Source organism: Chiloscyllium plagiosum, unplaced genomic scaffold, assembly GCF_037043375.1.
Source record: "Chiloscyllium plagiosum isolate Xiang-an unplaced genomic scaffold, Cpla_swu_hap1 HiC_scaffold_17, whole genome shotgun sequence".
In the NCBI taxonomy this organism is placed as follows: Eukaryota; Metazoa; Chordata; class Chondrichthyes; order Orectolobiformes; family Hemiscylliidae; genus Chiloscyllium; species Chiloscyllium plagiosum.
Genome location: NW_028270155.1, coordinates 20,170,241 through 20,192,827, shown reverse-complemented (window position 1 = coordinate 20,192,827; position 22,587 = coordinate 20,170,241). Strand labels below are relative to the sequence as shown.

The 22,587-nt window shown below is 40.6% G+C and overlaps 1 protein-coding gene across 1 annotated transcript; it reads right to left on the bottom strand.

Moving 5' to 3' along the window:
- Window positions 1–18,515: 18,515 nt before the first annotated feature.
- LOC122558669 (uncharacterized) lies at window positions 18,516–20,809 on the bottom strand. Its single transcript, XM_043707462.2, has one exon. It carries the CDS (start codon window positions 20,608–20,610, stop codon window positions 19,171–19,173), a length of 1,440 nt encoding a protein of 479 aa, XP_043563397.1. The 5' UTR covers window positions 20,611–20,809; the 3' UTR covers window positions 18,516–19,170.
- Between the last annotated feature and the right edge of the window lie 1,778 nt (window positions 20,810–22,587).

Here is a 22,587-nt window from a genome sequence, read left to right as displayed (position 1 = left end):
AGCTGAATAGTCCTGGTAAAACCCAAACTGAGCAGGATATTGCTGAGCAAGTGCTTTTTGATGACAATGTTGATGACCACTTCCATCACTTTGCTGATGATCAAGAGTAAACTGATAAACCAGTTTAGGTTGGCATGGCTTAGCTATATCCATTCTGCGTTTTGTGGACAAGTATACCCAGATAATTTTCTACATTGTCAGAAAGTGTTATAGTTGGAGTGGAATAGCTTGTCCAAGGGTTAAATAGTCCTCAAGCACAAATCTTTAACAGTGTTGCCAGCACGTTGTCAGGACATATAGTCTTTACACTATTCGTAAGCAGAATTCTGTTTATTCATTCAAACACACCAAGATTTCTGCGTTCTTTATACCAAAGTGGGCAAGGTGATGGCATAAACTAGTGCTAATTGTTTAATACTACTGTGTGTACGTGTAACTGCAGCAAAGTGGACTGCATTTTGCAACCAGAATTACTGACACTCAATGGGAATGAATGGGATTTGATAGATCTGGCAAGCAATTGGATGACATTCTGTAGGCTTCCCGTATGTTTTTGTACTTCAGGACAGAGGTGTTAAAGTCTTTACTTTGAAGGATTTCTAAACCTTTAAAATGCTGTGTATGCAGGAAGGGTGATTTGTGTAAACGCCTGGTGTCTGTTCATGTGTTTGTTTATGTTGTCAGCACTGATTGGAGTAGCAGACCCTGAGATCACTCAATTATCTGCAAGTAACAATAGCAGCTCTGGTGGCCTCTGGAATTAATGCTGTTGATCATTTCAGTAATCCACACAGACACACAGCTCAGATGATTACAAGTACATTTTAACACAACAAATAAATCAAGCAAACCTGATGATAACATTAAGCCTGAGCTTAAACTTCATATAGACATCAGAACAAGTGCTATGTGGATGGTTTTGGTTTATTCCGAATCATTACTTGATCCTTTTCTAACGTGTTCCATATTTAAACAGTGCTGTAGGCATTGGGGTAATGAGAATGACTGTGAAAACAAAGAGATAACTGCACATTACACAGTGGATTGATGCAGAGTGAATTCAGCATTGCATTAATACAGACTATTGAGTAACTAAGTTGTGATGTCAAATTGAATTTGAGCCAGTGATGTGAGAAAGCAGTCACATGTTGTTCTGATGGCATTCCATGTACAACCAGTTCAAAGCAGTTTCAATGAGGGTTTGAAGAAAACTAACAGTTCACCTATCAGCTACCATTTGTCAAAAAGTGATTAGATTTTGATTGCCAGCGAGTTCTTTATCTAATCTCATTTTTTACTGTCAACACCTTAAGACATCTGACATAATAGCAAGTGTTTACGGTCATAGAGATGTACCCTTCGGTCCAACTTGTTCATGCCGACCAGATATCCCAACCCAACCTAGTCCCACCTGCCAGCACCTGGTCCATATCCTTCCAAATCCTTCCTACTCATATACCCATCCAGATGCCTTTTAAATGGTGCAATTGTACTAGCCTCCACCACTTCCTCTGGCACCCCATTCCACACACACACCACCCTCTGCATGAAAAAGTTGTCTCTTAGGTCCATTTTATATCATTCCCCTCTCACCCTAAACCTATGCCCTTTAGTTCTGGACTCCCCTACCCCAGGGAAAAGACCTTGTCTATTTACCCTATACATGCTCCTCTTGATTTTATAAACTTCTACAATGACACCCCTCAGCCTCCGAAGCTCCAGGAAAAACAGCCCCAGTCTGTTCAGCCTCCCTCTATAGCTCAAATCCTCCAACCCTGGCAACATCCTTGTAAATCTTTTCTGAACCCTTTCAAGTTTCACAATATCTTTGCAATAAGAAGGAGACCAGAATTGCAAGCAATATTCCAACAGTAGCCTAACCAATGTCCTATACAGCCGCAACATGACCTCCCAACTCCTGTACTCAATACTCTGACCAATAAAGGAAAGTATATCAAATGCCTTCTTCACTATCCTATCTACACGCAACTCTACTTTCAAGAAGCTATGAACCTGCACTCCAGGGTTTCTTTGTTCAGAAACATTCCCTAGCACCTTCCCATTAAGTGTTTCAGTCCTGCTAAGATTTGCTTTCCCAAAATGCAGCACCTCTAAATTGAAAGTCATCTGCCACTCCTCATCCCATTGGCCCATCTGATCAAGATCCTGTTGTAATCCGAGGTAATCTTTTTTGCTGTCCACTTCACCTCCAATTTTGGTGTCATCTGCAAACTTACTAACTATACCTCTTATGCTCACATCCAAATCATTTATATAGATGACGAAAAGTAGTGGACCCAACATTGATCCTTGTGGCACTCCACTGGTCATAGGCCTCCAGTTTGAAAAACAACCCTCCACCACCATCCTCTGTCTTCTACCTTTGAGCCAGTACTGTATCCAAATGGCTAGTTCTCCCTTTATTCCATGAGATCTTGTCTTCTTTTCTCCCCTACAACTGAAACCCAACCAACACCTTTCAAAATACATAGATATATATGACAGTTTTGTTATTTGTAACTTGGGTATCAATAAAACAACACCTTATCCTCACTTAACGTCTCGCAAATCAGTTATCACCACACGTCACCTTACACTCTCTCTGGCTCAAGTGTGACAATACAACTGCCATGTCTTCAGAAAATGCTCCAGGGATGCACTGGAATGAATCACAAGCTGTAACATGTAATTGAGATTCATTACAATGTGCACAAATTGCTTTACCTTTGATCATGCAATTTCTATGATGTGTGCTGTATAAAGTAATGGTTCTGAAGTGGATCCTCGTTCATGTTACATTGGGTCCACCCTTTCCACTGATGTCACACATAAGACAAGAAGTCACAGAGTTCTGCTCCAGCTTTCGGGAAAAGCTGATATATTTGTACTAATTTGCTGAGATCCTAGTGATTATTGCCTGACCAACTGTACTTGTCCTTATTACCATCATGCAATAAACCTTCTTGTTATCTAAGAACAATGACTCTTCTGGAGATACTCTACAATGGTGTTTCCTCGACCAATAACCACTGGAAAGGCCCAAGGTAAAGCAAATATAAAGGAGGATTTGTAGCAGTGAACTATCTCAAACAACCTTTACTCAGTAACACACATTGGTAGAAGTGGCAAATATCACAAAGTCCAGGATGGAAAAATACATTAACAGTAGCCCCTATAGCATAAATGCTGTCCCCTCCACACTTCACTTCAGCTCTGATGAAGATCCACACTTCACTTCAGCTCTGATGAAGAGTCATCTAGAATCAAAACATTAGCTTGCTGTCCCTCCCCGGATGCAGTCTGACCCGCTGTGATCTTCAGCATTGGTTGTTTTCAATATAAGTCTCTTAACTGTTTTACAAAATTACAGCAGCACCAAATCTGTTACTCGGTGCAAATGCTATACAAGTAAAAGTGAATTATGAATTATATGTCAATGCATTGAACTAAATTATGCATGATATAAGGAACTAATGAACCACTATATTGCTTATAATAATAAATGAGCAAGTCTGAATTGGGCTTAGTTGGATTCTAACAATTCACTGTGGCAACATCACAGTCAGCCTCATCAGTCAGTCAGATGTCCTTATAAAATTGAATAAATAAATGAAATTACACAGCTCCCACTAACATTTGCAGGTGCACCACAGAAAGCACTCTATCTGGATGCATCACAGTTTGGTGTGGCAACTGCTCTGCCCAGAATTGTAAGAAACTACAGAAAGTTGTAAACACAGTTCAGACCATCACACAAGACAATCTTCCATCCATTGACATCATTCCACACTTATTGCTGCCTCAGAAAGGTAGCCAACATCATCAAAGATCTGTCCCACCCTAGTTATAATCTCTTTCAACCTCTTCCATCAGGCACAAGATACAAAAGTGTAAACACACGTACCAACAGGATCAAAAACAGTTTCTTCACCACTGTTATTAGACTCCTGAATTGACTCTCAAATTTCAGACTAAACTTTATTTTGCTTTTTGGGCACTTTTTTGCAGCTGTGCCTTTGTATTCCTTGCTCTGTTCAATCATCTATCATCTGTGTAATGATCTGCCTGTACTGCATGCAAAACAAAACTTTTCACTGTACCTAGATACACGTGATAATAATAAATCAAATCAAATCAAAGTAAAGCTTCTAGTCAATTGTAATTCCTAGGATGTGGACAGTGAAGGATTCAATGATGATAATGCCATTGAATGTCATGCAGCAATGGTTAGGTTCTCTCTTATACGAGGTAGTCACTGCCTGGCACTTGTGTAGTGTGAATGTTACTCATCCCCCTACGTTATTACCCAATGTCAAGAAAACACTCAGTATGTGTTTGGTGATATCAAAGAAAGAATGGAGTTGGCATCAGCAATGGAGGAACCTGGAGAAACTCATTGTCATTCAAATTAAACCTGAATTCATTAATACATGCATAAGTCTTCAGGACAAGCTGATGGTACCTCAGGTTCATATCTCATTTAAAGAACAACAGCATTGGAATAGTCAATTTACTTAACTGGAACATCAATTTAGACTACATATGTAACACATAGATTGGAATTGACCTCTCAAATTTCTAACTCAAGAGCAAAAGTGTAAAAACCTTTTTTGGGACAAAGAGTAAATTCAAGTGAATTTACACAATACTTGTAGTTGAATTGAGCTAGCAATTTTGTTTTACTCAACCTTTCTTTATCCATTTGCTTATATAACAATATTTCAGACTCAGATCTGTGCAACTTCCAGATTCTGGGAAAGATTCTAAAAAGCTGCTTACTGGTTGCGGGGGGGGGGGGGGGGGGGGGGGAGGGGGGTTAGACCAAGGAACATATTTAAGAAGTAAAAAGGCAAGTGATTTGATTTGCTTTGATTTATTACTGTCATGTGTACTGAGGTCCACTGAAAAATGTTGTCTTACATGCTTTACAGGCAGATCATACTGTACAAGTACATCAGGGTAACAGAACAGACTGCATGATAAATGTTACAGCTGCCAAGAAGGTGCAAAGGGAGATCAACATTAACATTAAAGAGGTTCATTCAAAAGTCTGATAACAGCAAGGAAGAAGCCGGTCTTGAATCTGTTCATATCTGTATACAAGCATTTATATATTCTGCCTGAAGGAAGAGGGTGGGAGAGAGTATAACCAGGGTGGTTAAGGGTGTCTTTAATTATGTTGGTTGCTTTCCCAATGCAGCAGGAAGTATAGATGAAGTCAATGGACGAGAGGCTGGTTTGCATTCTAGGTATGCAGTTAATGTTTACAACAGGAGTTTGAAAGATTGCAGATGGAAAGCTTTGCAGTTTGCATGCATGTGAGGTTTTGATTTTATCCTTTGTGGAAAGTTATGGAGATTTAATTCTTTATATATTGCATGCTTGAATTTGTTTTTGAAGTTTGGTTGCTCTGCATTCCTGTGTGCAGAGTCAGATTTCTTTTCTCTCCATACGTCTCAAACTTTTTATGAAAATAGGGCTTTCATTTGTGTCTTTCAGAGATGCACATTTATAAATATGTGTGTCTCAACTTATTTGTATTTGCAGTTTTGTGTAATAATATATCAGCCTTTGTGTTATGATCACCCTGTTCAAAAGGATTGGATACCCTTGAGTTACAGAGGCCGCTTGAGCCTTTGTGTTGAACTTTCTCTGCCTGTGGAGATGGTGCCAGCAATGGAGCAAATATGGGGCTATCATGCCAAGATGGGTCCTTGATATATTCCCAGCTCCAAGGAACTTTACCAAGGTGGACTGGGAACCGGGTCAGCTAGCTGCGCCGACTACTCTGTAAATAGTAAGTAAATATAATTAAGGTTCCGTTGGTCAGCATTGGCGTTTTACTGAATCAGAGCAAGCCTCTTTCCTACTTCCTGCACACACACATATGCACATGACTGCTGCATGCAAAAGTTGTCAGCTGTGTCCAGGGAGCTCCCTAATTGAAGGGCATGTTCCACTAAAACCAAGAGCTCCAAGACCAAATGATGATGAGTGAGGTTGAAAGACTGCAACTCCATTCTCTGAGAATCCTATGGAACATTTAGCCCTCCAGTTTAATAGTCATGCCAAATTTGGCTGACTTTTATTGATCATTGGTCACAGTGGGTGCCTGACCCATTCAGGCATTCTCTATTGTCCCTGCTCCCAGCATCTCTCCCGATGAAGGGCTCCTGCCCAAAACGTTAATTTTCCTGCTCTTCAGATGCTGCCTGACCTGCTGTGCTTTTCCAGCCCCACTCTAACCTTGAGTCTGATCTCCAGCATTTGCAGTCCTCACTTTCGCCTAGTTGATTTTAACCTTTCTGCGAATCCTCTTACAAGAAGTTCTCCTCCTCTCTCTACAAAGATCTCAGTGAGTCTCTCTCTCTCTCACTGCAATGCCCAGGTCATCTCCTCTGCCCTGAAGCTCTTCAACCATGTCCTGAAACAGACTCGCTACCACAGCCACATCCAAGCTGCCAGCTCAGTACCATCCTCATGACCTGTCATACCTGCCAATCTTCCTTCCCACCTATCCGCTCACCCTGCCCTCCAATCTATCATATTCATCCCCACCTCCATTCACCTAATGCACTCTTAGCTACATTCTCCCAGCCCCACGCCCCTCCCATTTATCTCTCCACCCCGGAGGCTCCTCATTCCTGATGAAAAGCTCCTGCCCGAAATGTCAATTTTCCTGCTCCTCGGACACTGCCTGACCTGCTGTGCTTTTCAAGCATCACTCTAATCTTGACTCTGATCTCCAGCATCTGCAGTCCCCTCTTTCACCTACCTGCAACAGTCATGCTCTTTTCTGGCATTAAGGCCATCAGTCCGGCACCTCTGCATGACTTCTGAGCAGAACAGTGAGAAAGGCTGCCTTCCAAACAGTTTTAGATTAGATTACATTACATTACAGTGTGGAAACAGGACCTTCAGCCCAACAAGTCCACACCAACCGCCAAAGCGTAACCCACCCATACCCCTACATTTACCCCTTACCTAACACTACGGGCAATTTAGCATAGCCAATTCACCTGACCTGCACATCTTTGGACTGTGGGAGAAAACCGGAGCACCCGGAGGAAACCCACGCAGACACGGGGAGAATGTGCAAACTCCACACAGTCAGTCGCCTGAGGCGGGAATTGAACCCGGGTCTCTGGCGCTGTGAGGTAGCAGTGCTAACCACTGTGCCACCGTGCCGCCCACAGTTGTACAGCAGACCACTGGCGATATTTTCAGGCTTGAATCTCTTATGGAACACCCACGAGAAAACTCAGCCATTTGTTGCCACAGAATTTTAGACAAGATTAAAAATTATTCAGATGTTCCATATAGGGATGCTGGGAACTGGCATCTTCTGTTTGCACCACATGTGTTTTTATTCATGTTACTTTACTGCAGTAGTTCACTTTGTTGTCAGTATTACGTCACTCCATATAATAGGCCTCCTGGGTATACACAGACAGAATTTCAGTGTCTTGCTTTTTTGGGTGATCTATACCAGTACAAACCATTTGTTCATCAAACAAACATAGTCTGAGGGGCATAGCCTTCAAGCCAGACCATTCAAGCGAGATGTTAGGAAGCACTTTTACACACAAAGGGTGGTCAAGTTTGGAACTCTCTTGCACAAACTGCAGTGGATACTGGAAGTTGTTGATCTTAAAGCTGAGATTGATAATGTTTTGTTTGTCAAAGTTATTAAGGGCTTCTGGGCCAAAGGTAGGTTTAAATAGTTAGGCCACAGATCAGCCATGACCTCATTGAGCAGAAGACAGCCTTGAGGGACTGACTGGGCAACTGCTATTCCTATGTTCCAATGTAACATTACAATGAGCTAGAGTTTGTTAGGTGTTGTCAATTAATTCACCAGCACTTCATGATGGGATTACTGTCTGTTTCCAAAGTTGCTTTGTCTACAGCTTTACCGATTACTTAAATTTAAAATGATTCAAAACTTCCCACAATCAAAACACAATGCTATGACTAGATGGGGAGATACTAAACGAGTATTTTGCATCAGTGTTTACTGTGGAGAAAGACATGAAAGATATTGAATGTAGGGAAATAGAAGGTGACAGCTTGAAAAAAGCCCATATTACAGAGGAGGAGGTGCTGGGTGTCTTGAAATGCATAAAAGTGGACAAATCCCCAGGACCTGATGAGGTCTACCCTAGAACTCTGTGGAAAGCTAGGGAAGTGATTGAGTGGTGCCTTGCTGAGATATTTGTATCATTGATAGTCACAGGTAAGGTTACGGAAGACTGGAGGTTGGCTAACGTGGTGCCACTATTTTAAAAAGATGGTAAGGAGAAGCCAGGGAACTATAGACCAATGAGCCTGACAGTGGTGGTGGGCAAGTTCTTGGAAGGAATCCTGATGGATGGGATTTACATGCATTTGGAAAGGCAAGAACTGATTAAGAATAGTCAGCGTGGCTGTCTGCGTGGGAAATCATGTCTCATGAACTTGATTGAGTTCTTTGAAGAGGTAACAAAGAGGACTGATGAGCGCAGAGTGGTGGACATGATTTATATGGGCTTCCATAAGGCATTTGACAAGGTTCCTCATGGGAGACTGGTTAGCAAGGTCAGATTTCATGGAATACAGGGAGACCTAGCCAATTGGATACAGAACTGGCTCGAAGGTAGAAGACAGAGGGTGGTGGTGGATGATTACTTTTCAAACTGGAAGCCTGTGATCAGTGGTGTGTCACAAGGATCGGTGCTGGGTCATTTATATAAACGATTTGGATGTGAACATAGGAGGTATAGTTTATCAGTTTGCAGAAAACACGATAATTGGAGGTATAGTGGACAGCAAAGAAGATTACATCAAGAGTACAATGGGATCTTGATCAGATGGACCAATGGGCTCAGGAGTGGCAGATGGAGTTTAATTTAGATAAATGCGAAGTGCTGCATTTTGGAAAAACAAATCAGAGCAGGACTTATACACTTAATGGTAAGGTCTTGGGGAATGTTGCTGAACAAAGCGACCTTGGAGTGCAGGTTCATAGTTCCTTCAAAGTGGAGTTGCAGGTAGATAGGATAGTGAAGAAGGTATTTGGTATGCTTTCCTTTTTTTTGAGTGCAGGAGTTGGTCATGTTGCTGCTGTACATGACATTCGTTAGGCCACTTTTGGAATATTGCATGCAATTCTGTTCCCCTTCCTCTCGGAAGGATGTTGTGAAACTTGAAAGGTTCAGAAAAGATCTACAAGGATGCTGCCAGGGTTCGAGGATTTGAGCTATAGGGAGAGGCTGATTAGGCTGGAGCTGTTTTCCCTGGAGCATCGAAGGCTGAGGGGTGACCTTATACTGGTTTATAAAATCATGAGGAGCAATGACAGAATAAATAGACAAGCTCTTTTCCCTGGGGTAGGGGAGTCCAGAACTAGAGGTCATAGGTTTACGGTGACAGGGGAAAGATATAAAAGGGACCTAAGGGGCATCTGTTTCACACAGAGGTTAGTGCGTGTATGGAATGAGCTGCCAGAGGAAGTGGTGGAGGCTGGTACAATAACAATATTTAAAAGGCATCTGGTTGGGTATATGAATAGGAAGAGTTTAGAGGGATATGAGCCAAGAGCTGACAAATGAGACTTGATTAGTTACAATATCTGGTCAGCATGGACGAGTTGGACCAAAGGGTCTGTTTCTGTGCTGTACATCTCTATGACTTCATGACTCTATGACTTGGATGCAGAAATCAGTTTGGAACTAATCCATAATCCATTCCCTCCAGTGGTACCTGTAGACTATTTTGCTGGATTTTGTGTGTTGGTTTGTTTCTTAGAAACCCACCATCAGTGATTCTTTCAGTTCTTCTGAGATCTAACTTTGCAATTTTTGTATTTCTGGGAAGAAAATAAACAATCACTTAAAGGCCAGAAGGCATACTCAGAGGAAAAAATTGTCTTGTTCATTTACGCACTAGGTACAGTTCTGAGATTACACCTAAAGTTCATAGTCAACTGCAGAAGGATTGATGGATTTTGATTTGGATTGACTCGAAAGAGAAAGAAAAATTTGTCATGAAAGGAAAGGTTCATATCCTGATTTTACAAGTTGTAGTTAGTTTAAAATCTTTGTAATTTTCTTATACTAAGTATATAGACAAACATAGGTGGTTTTAACGCTCATAGAGTTATACAGTCATAGTGTCACATGGCACAGAAACAGACCTTTGGCCCAACCCCTGGTTGCCAACCAGTTTCCCAAACTAAACTAGTCCCAACTGCCTGCGTTGGCCCATATCCTTCTGAACTTTTGCAATTCATGTACCTGACAAATGTGGTAATAGCACCATACTCCTTGTTTCAACTATTTGCAAAATTCAGCTTCTAAATCTGTTTAATTTTGCAGTAGGAATAAGCTGAAGAGATAGAAATTCAAACGCATCTCCAAAGAATCACTTTAAATACATATGCAGCACTCGCTAAGCTGGTTTGGAGGACTGAAATGAAGTCTGCAGCTGTCTAAATGATATTTATGGGGCCAGTAAATAATAAAAACAAAACAAATGACCCACACAAGTGATATGCCTCTATAAAGTATACAAAGCATAAGGGATTTTTTTTATCTACAGTATATTCTTCATCATTTCAGATTTATTTCTGCTTTCTATGTAATTCAACTATCTACTCCAAACAATTAGAGAAGGACCTTAGATCCTCATGCCAAAGTGTTGGATCTTGATGACATAATTTCACATGCCACAGTTGTATATCTAACTCAAGCAACTATAATATACAACTATTGCCTGAAATTCAAGACTGGAGTAATAGTAAAGAATTGTTTGATCTAAAGTTTTGAGGCAGCTAAAAATATTAGTGTTGAAGCTATTATTGTAGTACTGTGCCATTTCTATAACCTGAGGAACAGTCATTTAACTAATCACCTAAGCTGAAGTCAACACATGTTTTATTGTATGCAAGAACATGAATTAACTCTTTTAAAAGTGTCACAGTAAACAGGAATTTGTTGACTCAACAACTTACAGATGCCATATAAATACTGTGGTTACAAGGGCAGGTCAGAAGTTAGGAATGCTAAGACCATATGACATAAAAGCTGAAGTAGGTTAATTGGCTCTTCCAGTCCAATCTGTCATTCAAAGAGATCATGGCTTACCTGATAATCCTCAAATCTGCTTTCCTGCCTTATCATTTAGGAGAAAGTGAGGACTGCAGATGCTGGAGATCAGAGCTGAAAATGTGTTGCTGGAAAAGCGCAGCAGGTCAGGCAGCATCCAAGGAGCAGGAGAATCGACGTTTCAGGCATGAGCTCTTCTTCAGGAATGAGGAAAGTGTGGATGTTTCGGGCATGAGCCCTTCTTCAGGAATGAGAAACGTGTTTCCTCATTTCCTCATTCCTGAAGAAGGGCTCATGCCTGAAACGTCGATTCTCCTGCTCCTTGGATGCTGCCTGACCTGCCTTATCATTTAGTCATTTATTCCATTAATGACTAGAAATCTGTCTATCTCAGCCTTAAGTATACTTTATCACCCAGCCTTGAGAGCTCTCTGTGGTAAGGGGTAACTCACTGTAACAAGTAACTCACCACACTGACTCCTCAAATCCCATCCATATCTACAACTCATAAGTCAGGAATATGATGCAATACTCCCCATTTGCCTGGATGTGTGTAACTCCAACATCACTCAAGAAACTCAATACCATTCAGGGTAAAACAGCCCCCTTGATAATCACCACACATACACATGTTTTTGTCCACTACCATTGGGAGCAATATACACCATCTGCAAGATGCGCTGCAAAAATTAACAAAGGTCCTGCAAAAGCACCTTCCAAATCCATGATCACTGCCATCTAGAAGAACACGGGCAGCAGTTACATTGGAAAACTGGTACATGAAGTTCCGTTCAAGCCATCCAGATTTAAAAAAATATATTGCTGTTCCTTCAGGATCACTGGTTCAAAATCCTGGGCTCCCTTTCTAATGGTGTTGTGGATCTTCCTACACCAAATGGACAGCAGTGGTTCAACAAGGCAGCTCATCATCACCTCCTCAAGGGGAACTAAGAATCAGAAATAAATGCTGGCACCACCTCCCCCCCCACCCAGCAAAGTTGCTTCCCATGAACGCTTCAGAATAGATTAGTGTTGTTATAATTTGTTAACACTTTTTCTTCTAGGGACTGAGCATGAATTCAGAACACAGTAACACTGTTATTCAGTGTGAGTGTGTTTTCACTTCACAAAATATGGCAAGACTATGCTTCTTTGAAATGGCCTATGAAACTTTAAGTCCCACCTCTCTATTGTGATGATTCAGCAATATGGCAAAGGCTTTATGCACTACTTAAAACATACAAGTTGCTTGCATTACATTTGGACCAAAATTCCTTCCTGTGCTTTTGCCATAAAAACACATTAACTCACGTGCATTTTACGGCTCTTGGTGGCATGTTTCAAGTACAGAGTAGGTGCTATCTGTGCTGCTGTGATAGTTCACTGCACTTCAAAGTTATTAATTGTATGAGATTTTTGAGGTATTTCAATTATATGTTATATAAAATATGATTTATTCTCAAATTTTTGTTTTTATTTCAAAATAATTTTGCACAGTTCATTACCATTTATATGAAACTTATAAGTGCACTCTCTTAAATTCAGAAAATATACTGTGGCTGCAACTATCATCAATTAGTTGAGTAATTTATAATTACTTAAATAGCTATAAGTAACAAGCTTATTTCAAGTTCTTACTCGTAATGATGTTGTAATAATCTTTCTTTGCCTACATTGTTTCTTAAATGCCAACCTTGGTTGGTGATAGCAAGGTTTTCTCTGAGTCAGGGAGAGCATGTTGAGTTCAAACCCTGCTCCAGAACGTGCAATACTGTTTTTTGGAGGTGTCAAGTTGGGGGTACATATAGGGGGGTGGATTATCTTCAGAGGGTCGGTGTGGACTTGTTGGGTCAAATGACCTGTTTCCACAATGTAGGGAATCTAATCTAATCTAATCTTTCAGACGAGCTGTTGGACCGAGGCTGTGTTTCCTCAGATTGATGTGGAAGACTCATGACTCTAGCCAAACAGAAACATTCTCCTGGAGTCCTGATCTGTGTCTCCCCCTCAGCCAACATTACTTAAATACATTATCTGAACCTTTATCTTATTGTCTTGTATACATTGGCTACTGCATTTTCCTATGTTACAACAGAAACTACATTTCAAAAGTGTTTAATGGGTTGAAATAATTTGGACCATCCTGAGAGTGTGAAAGTATTGATATAAAGACCTGCAATTCTAATAAAAATCATCGGTTTTTTTTTTGGAATCTATACCGAAGTACTGAGGACTGAGCAGTTGGAGAAATTTGCACAGATTAGAGGCAGCCAATGTAAAATTCAAATAAATATGTCATGCTTATTTTGTTTCTGAGAAACTAATGTATTACACAGAAGAATGCTTGTGGATGCAGCTTGCATGGACAGTTTGAAAGTCCTCAAAAAATTTACACGTTAAGATATTGTCAGCCAAAATGAAAGATCAAGGAATTAGATTAGATTCTCTACAGTGTGGAAACAGATCCTTCGGCCCAACAAGTCCACACTGCCCCTCCAAAGAGAAACCCAACCAAACCCATTACCATACCCTATATTTACCCCTGACTAATGCACCTAACCCTATGGGCAATTTAGCATGGCCAATTCACCTGACCTGCACATCTTTGGATTGTGGGAGGAAACCGGAGCACCCGGACGAAGCCCTCGCAGACACAGGGAGAATGTGCAAACTCCACATAGACAGGCAGGAATTGAATCCAGGATCCTGGTGCTGTGAGGCAGCAGTGCTAACCACTGAGCCACTGTGCTGCCCTAGAAGAGTAACCCAGTCAGACCCATTCCCCTACTCTATATTTACCCCTGACTAATGTACCTAACTGTATGGCAATTTAGCATGGCCAATTCACCTGACCTACACACCTTTGGACTGTGAGGAAACCGGAACACCCGGAGGAAACCCATGCAGTGACAGGGAGAATGCGCAAACTCCACACAGACAGTCGCCCGAGGCAGGAATCGAACCCAGATCCCTGGTGCTGTGAGGCAGCAATGCTAACCACTGAACCACTGAACCACTGAGTTTGTTATAACCAGTTAGAAGATTGGTTATGTAGATGACAGAGTCTAAGTGTAATGAACGTGTACACAGATTAGAAGGAATTGGCTAGCATTGTTGCACAAGTTTCTGTGCTCAGGCAGTAATAATTCATTATTTTTATTAATGACTTTGACAGTAAAGAAGAGTTTGTTGTTAATACAAAGTTTGGTGACATACTTAGTAGTGCAGATGGGAGCATAAAGTTACAAAGGGACATTTATTAATTTAATGTGTGCATTTTCAATGCAGATAAATGTGAGAGCATCCACTTTCTGCTAAAAAATAAAAGCTGGATGTTCTTAACATGATGAAAATCTAGAAACAGTGGCAGTCCAAAGAGGTCCAGGCTGCGGATCATTAAAATGTACAGATCAAAACAATGAAAAAGACCATTGGATGCAAATGTTCATAACTAGAAGGTGAGGATATAAAGGTGGATGCTTTGCGACAGCTAATCAAAGCTCTGGTTAGATCACATCTGAAGATCTGTGTCCAATTCTAGGAAAGGCACCTGAGAAAAGATTTCTTGGCCTTGGAAGAAGTGCAGCACTGATTCATGAGAATGTTACCAAAGCACCAAAGATTAAATCTGGAAGAGATTCTACAAAATTAGAATTCTACAAAAATGGAATTATATTCCCTGGAATGTTGCATGCCATGGAAAAATTTGATTGAATGATTTGGGATTTTGAAAGAATTGATTGGAAATCTTTCTGCTGCTAAAGGAAAAGGGAAAATATCTTACAAGTCAGAGCCAGGCCATTCACGAGATGCATTCGGCAACATCCTTCGAGTAACCAGTGGGAAAATGTGAAAAATAGTTGATCCAACTCAATCAATATTTTAAAATCCCATATCAATTGATGTTTACTAGCAAAGGATATTAAGGAAAATGAAGTCAAGGTGTTTGGGTGGAGCTGGAATATAAAAATAAGCCATGATTAATTGAATGGTAGAATATTGATGTGTTGAAGGGCCACCTCTTAATCCTATGCTCCAACACATTTCTTTAATCACACTGATAATTTAATTACTTAGGAGTTTTGTTTTTACACTCTATCTCATCAGTTCCTGCAGTTGCTATTAACAGGCCCCTATGATGATGATAGAGTTTCTATCTATTCACTGTTGGCCATCTCACTGACGTTTGCAATTAACTGAAAATGCTATTTTTCTGCTATACTTAAAATTCACAGCATTTTGGTTTTCAGTTTACAAAATAACTAGAGAATGAACGCAGTCATATGGATGATGCATATATGAAATATAAATTCCTGGTACAATAACCCCTTACTCACCCAAGCAGAATTTAAAATAGGATGGGATGAAATTGCTCCTGGCAATAACTTTGGGGAAAAGCTAATTGCAAGTTAGAAATTTTATTGTGCTTTCATGCCAACTTTGATGATAATAGTATCAACAAAAGGCATTTCAAGTTATTTGAATTTTAATATGAAGTGATTCAATCTTTGCTGCACCTGATTTGGAAATGTCTATTGTTGACACTGAATAGATGTTATGTCCCACAACTCTGAAATTTTTAACAAAAAAGCTGAAATGTCAAAAGCATCAATTTAAAGCATTAAAATTAATTCTGCAAGATCCAGCACAAAATGATAGCTTATCCTTTTGTCATGCTTAATTTGCAATGGTGTCCCTTTATCCAATGCCAGTGGAATAAAATGCCTATTCCTTTCACCACTGGAATCACTCACTGGGTGGATAAGGTTAATTAAAGGCTTGCCTCAGACTATTTTTTTTTCACAATGTGGTTCCCTCGCTAATCATTTTATAGAACAACGCAGCTCGTAATCCAAAATCTGCGGCGTCATTTTCAGTGACAAGTTATTTTACCTAGCAGACTTAGGTGGAACGCTGTGAGGCCATTGGTCAATGGCTTTTGTTCTCTTGTTCCCAATGCCAATTCAATGAAGATTATTGTCCCTGGAAATCAGGGATAAGCCGCCAAGGAAAACATTTTTTTACACGTGAGCCAGGTTATTTGCCAATATAAAGGTACTTTATATACTTTTTGTTTTAGTTGCCGTTCGCATTCAAAGAGATATGTAATTGTTATAGTAGGAATTGTCTGTCGATTAACAAATCCAGATAGCTACATATGCTCTGGTGATGAATCAGTCAAATTATTTGATTTGAAATCAGTATGTCTAGGTAATTAGTCTTTTTAAGAATAGTAGTTTTCATCTGACTCATGCACATCAATGCAGGCGGAGAGGTGGCTAAATGTATTCACAGTACAAATAGCCAACAGCTTTCGAAGCGCAATGAAACAGGAGGCCTGTGCGACTCACAAAGGTCACAGCCAGTGCTATACATATTTATGTTCATTGTATAGTCTTCCTGAGACTTACTGGGTAACGTGTACTTTGAAGTACACTGTATAGAATTATTTGGAAAGGAACTGTTCTGTGCATGAGAGCATTTGAATTTTAAAAAATCCTAAACAGGAAATACTTGCAAATGTCTTGGTTCTTTGCAGCAATCTGATGAAGTTTATTTATTTTTATGCACATTCCTCATATGCACCCCACATACATTTTAAAACAAGAATCCTGGGAGGGGGACCCAAAACCAAGAGGTTTATTTATTTCATCTTATGTTACGTTAAAACAAACCATTTTCACACAGGCTCAGTGGGGACAGTGGTATTATTCCTGAACTTCCAACGAGCTGATACCTCGGAGTTAGTTTGAAGTTTACTTTGACAATGTCTGATCTCGCCGTTATCAGTACTTTTGTTTACAGGTCAGTCTCTTGATACCTGAAAATGTTTCTCTGAGGGCTGCAACGCGACGTCTCCCTTCATCTCTCAGAAGGGGGACCTTGGCTTTATTAAAGTAACTTTAACCTCAATCTGCTTTCACTTCTATCTAAAATGTGTAAATAATACAATGCGTGGCTCCGATTGCCTCGGCCCATCAGTAGTGTATGTTCATCGCTGTTTTTCTCTTGAAATTGAGCCCCAAATTAGCCTGTTATAATACCGATTTACAATTCAGACTTTACAATCGCTATGAATTGAAGAATTACTTCGATATGAAACTGTATTCGGGGTCATTCTTTAAACTACTTCAATAAAGAAAAGATTAATCGTTTTAATTTATGGCATGCATGTGACACTCATTGTTCATTGTAAATGTGAATAAAAGATTCAGTTAGATGCAGATATTCTTATTTTTCCTACCCTGTTTATCTCATAGCCATTCGCGTTAGAAATGATAAAATATGATATAATGGAAAGTGATTGGCGCTTTTCCTAAATCATTTTTTTAATCTCTTTCAAAACAACGCTGGGTGTTTGAAATCCCCTTCTTCAGGCAGGTTTTCCTGTCTCCGCACCTTTAAGTTAAAACAAAAGGTGAAAAGGACAGCACCTCCCTTTGGGTTATAAAAGTAACACGGGAGTGGAAAGATTGCAGATTCCAATGTGCAGAGAGCAGCAGCTCCACAGAAAAACCTCCGAACTCTCACGAGTTATGAGAACCAGCCGCTGTTTTGAAAGGGAGCTCTGTTCAGACGTGGGACCCAAGTGTTGGTCCCTGTTGCTACTCCCGTTCTGCTTGTACATTCTCCACTCCGGGACTGGCTCTCCAACACACCCGCTGCCCACTGCTTTCTTAACATTAAAAGAAAGGATGTCGCTTTGGGGAGGGAAAATAATTTCGATGTGTGTTTTCAATGCTTACATCGAACAGCCCCGTAATATTTGTAAAAAAAATAAATTGGGTAATTTAATTAACTATTAGAAGGGAATTCCGCCTGTCAAAATAAACAGCTATCGGTCTTCCATAAGACCCGGTGCTTGAATTAACCTTAGCAATAATACCATAGCGTCACTATCTTTGAACACAAGTAGTTTAGATTGTAGAACGATTGTCGCCTTAACATTGCAGTACCCCCCTCGGTACAATGAGATTTAACGCGACTGAGTCCTTTCTGACGATGGGTATAATCTCTCAAGTTATGACATGGAATAATTAGAAACATTTTCTTAAGATTTCTGCAATTGTTGTTGAAGAATCAGAGAATGTTTTGTCCGGCGTGACATTTGGACGATATAACCGCGAGAACGGGATTACAGTTGAGCCTGCACTTTTCCTCATTCTGTTACAAAGCTACAGAAAAGTCGGCAGCCACTAAGTCGCGCATATGTGACAGCACTTCCAAAAGTTTAATTATATCATCGGGTTCGGCTCGAGGTGTGGTTTCACCTGGTATGAATGGGGTCCAGGTGCATTGTTCCGTTCCCCTTACTCAACATGTCGATGAAACATCTCGGTTTGGTTGGGAGAAGGTTGAAAACCAAATAAAGCGATACAGATAACACAAACAATATACTGAATTGAAATAACAAGTGATACGTTATTCAATCGAAATAGTTCAATAGATATTTTATTCCATATTACATATCAGCGGAACGGTGTAGTAAACGCAAGTTATACTAGACGTCAAAAGTTCTCTGCAAGAAATGAAGCGTTATTTAGCGTGCGTGATAGTAGGGAAGTAAAACTAAACTTGATTGTGCGGAATAAAGACAATGCTTCCGCCCAGATATACGTTAATACAGCTGGGGTCTATCTCATAGAATGGTTGATATCAGGATGTGCTGGCTTAAGCAAGCGAGACGTTTACTCGTCAGTTAATGAGATTTGTATCATCTAAATGCTCAATTCACTGAATGCAGCAACTAAAACGATACCCCGTTTAATTCGACTCAGTTTCAATGTATGTGAAACCCCTTCTGAGGCAGGCGCCACATAAATGGAGAGCTCTCTCTATATATAAAAATCCCCGCCTAACAGATGATGAGGGGTTCACAGACATGGGTCTGTTATAACTGCTGGAAACAATTAACCCATCGGTTCTTGTAAAATTAATCTACCTCCACACTGGAGGTGTCTAAATATTCAATTCACGAGTAATTCAAAAACATTTTTAGTCATCTGAGAGATCTTTCAGGTTTTGGTCAAATATTTATTGTCGTACCATAGAAGGTGATCAGGTGGATTTTTGATAAATTACTGATCTATTTAAAATTAAAACATGTTTCTGAACACGTTAGGGGAAGGTACGAATAAAAAGGAAAACCGATTTGATAATATTTACCAGGTAACTGATGTGTATCAAACGGCAATGAAGTATTAAAAGCGGCGTAGACCTTAGTCGAAGTATCTAAAAGCGAATTGCCGAAACATCTATTGGGTAAGTTTATTAAATTCAGTTTTGAAGTTGGGTTTTTATCGAGCTGGTCACTTTCACAATTATTTTCGCTGTGATGGCTTTCCCTGGACAGGATACTTTCTATGCTAAAGCTTTTGGACCGTGCGCCGTGTGAGTTGGAACTATTTTCAGCTTTCTGCCCTCTGTTCTGTTGGCTGCTGTCTCCAACCACTGAGGGGGAGCGAAGTGCTTGCTTTCCCGGTGTTCTCATTACCTGGGGTGAGTTCATCCCCGGTTGAGAACTGGAAGATGGCTCGGCTACTGTGGGCGAATTTGCCTTTGCGGCCCCTCCTGACATCTCACCTTGGCTCCCCTTTGTAGGTCCAACTTGCCCTGGCAAGGCCATGAATCCAAATGCAACAGAGGTAGCGGCTGGAGGAGGGATGGGCACGGCAGGCGGAAGACTTGCTGAAGAAGGGCTAGTCCACACACCACGTTGGACTGGATGGGTCACCGCCTGGTCAATAGATTCCGCAGCAGGCGGGTCAAGAAATGTTAATTCCTCACACCTCAGTGCCTTGACACTTTTCCCCCCGATGCTTGATGGTGCCAACTCTGGGTAGCAATTATTTTGCTTTTCTCCGCCGCTTTCAGTTCTCAAATTTCCTGAATGAACACTGTCTGGCGAATTACCTGCTTGTTTGAAATTCTCCAGGTCACTTGAGTTGGATCTTGGTTTGATGTCACGGTCAAGTCCAGATTTGGAAGACTCGTCTGCCATTGCGCACTCTTCACCAGTTTCTGGTTTGCTCCTCTTCCCTTCCCTCTGCTCCTGAGTTCCTTGGGACTTGGCCTTTCTTTTCCTCCTCCTGTAGTTGCCATTTTCAAACATGTCCGTGCACCTCGGATCCAGGGTCCAGTAGCTCCCTTTTCCAGGTTTGCCCTTTTCCCGAGGGACTTTGACAAAGCAGTCGTTCAGTGAGAGGTTGTGCCTGATGGAGTTCTGCCACCCTTGCTTGTTGTCATGGTAAAATGGGAAGCGCTCCATGATGAATTGATAGATGCCGTTCAATGTCACTTTCTGTTCAGGGACACTCTTGATAGCCATGGCAATCAGAGCAATGTAACTGTATGGAGGCTTTTGAGGAGGCTCATGCCTGGCCATCACGTTATTTCCACTGAATCCCAAGGAAGGGAACATCCTACCATCTCCTCCATACAGGTATACTGAAGAACTACTGTTCAGGCCCATTGTGGATCCTGACCCTCTGAGTTGCTGCAACTGATTGCTATAGATATGGTTCATAGCTGTTCCCGGCGTCTCCTGAGCAAACTTTTTGTTTCCCTCTGCCTCTTCTTTTCTTTCAAACTTCCAAAAGAAATCACAGTTTACAACAAAAAAAAGTGGGCTTGCAGGAGTCCACCACAGACCCTGCGTGCTACAGTTCAGCAAATGTGAGCACTGCCTCTCTAAGATTGTTCCCACTTTGTCCCTTCGTCATGGCTTAAAATGTTAAATAATTGTTGTAAGTTGCTATTTTATGTTGACTTTGCACTGGAAAATAAATTGTCTATGATAAACAGTCGTTTTATTCTCAGCCCACCCACATTAATTAAATTTCATTGCAAAAAAAAGCCTAAGCCTTCTCCACGTGTCTTCGAGGTACCAGCCAATCGCTTGCTTGGTTGTTCGTTCATTTGTTTATAGAATTAGTCTGTTGATAAGTCTGCCCACCCAAGTTGAATCAAGCTGTGTTTATTTGGAAAAATTTCCGGGCACCCAATACATAAACGCACTGATCTGATGTTTGAAATATCACGTCCACCGCTGATTCTCTAAGCACACAAACATAGTCACCAACAAAATCCCCCAAAAATCTCAAACTTCTACAATATATGCGCACTTATTTTAATCCGTGAAAATCTATCATGAGTTCAGACATTCCTCAATCACGGTGACTTTAAAAATATGCTGGCACTTTCATTTTCGGTGTGTTTTTTTTTGCTATTGTTTTGTTGTACGCAGCTGGTCATTTTTGTACAACCATCTGCAATGCACAGGTTGGGCCGGAGGCTGTCAGGAAGAAGACTTACAACGAAGGAAAATTCCAGGAGACAGGATTCCATAAAAGGGGAACTTGGCAAAGAGTGACAAAAAAAGTCTTCTCTTCCTTGGACCACTTGCATTGTTAATGTATGCCTCTTGCTTTATGTTATATAGTTTTCCTGTTTACTGCAAAAATGGGGATTATAACAACTTTACAAGTAATCACAGCTGTCCTGTGCTTACATAGGACGCTAGTCGCTTCGGACTTGGAAACATTTGTTCATTGAGTGAATATAACTGTGCCAATTGCGCAAAGATGAATTGTGAAGCTTTGATGGAGAAACGCTTTATTTTCTGTCACTCGAGTCGTGTGAAACAATTGACACGCGATCAGTAGCGAGAGTGCGAAGACACCTTTTGCATTTCGACCAGATTTGGAGCAAAGAATCACGGTGCTGAAGCAATGACTTGTTGCGCAAATCAATTTCAGACCGTCAAGAGTCACCCCGGCTATCTCTGTGAAGTGAGTTGAGTTGGGCGGGGAGGGGCTAACAATAAATATGAGAGTGCAAGAACAAAAAAGCCCATGGGAGTCACATGAAACAGATCCTGAGATTTAAATGGGTGACACTGTACTTACAGTCGTCTGTGTTTTCAGTATATTTCAGGTTGGATAACTTCCCCCACACTCCCATTCTCGCCCCAAGCAAAAAAGGATGTTGCAATACTCATTGCTAGCAAATGATAACGGTAACTTAATCGTATGCTTTGAGATGGCATTTTTATTTTCATTTATTTATGGCAAGTTCAACAAATGCATGCTTTGTCCTTCTGGCATAAAGATGTCAAAAAAAGACCACAGTGTGTAGACATCCTGTTAACCTTTTCGGGGCTGGAGTAACGTTTTTTTGCCATGTTCCAAAAATAGAACATCAGACGTTTGTATTTCGTTCAGTCAAAATAAAACCAAATGCAGACATCCTGTTCATCCGTAACTACATATTTCTCCTTGCTTGAAGTTTACAACATGAAATGTTTTCAGTTGATTCCGAATTCTCAATCTGGTCGTTTACAGTTGCAATATCGTTCCGATCAAAATTAAACTAACAAATAAATGAACTGGATTTCTCTTCAAATATTAAGATGTTTCGCGATATTAAGATGGTGAGGACTTCAATTTAAATAAGTGAGTTTCTCAGCTTTTTTTTGCAACCTTTGTTTATAGTGTGAAAATAA

Coding starts and splice junctions, on each gene's coding strand:
- LOC122558669 (XM_043707462.2), bottom strand. CDS start 20,610: ATGAACCATATCTATAGCAATCAGTTGCAGCAACTCAGAGGGTCAGGA.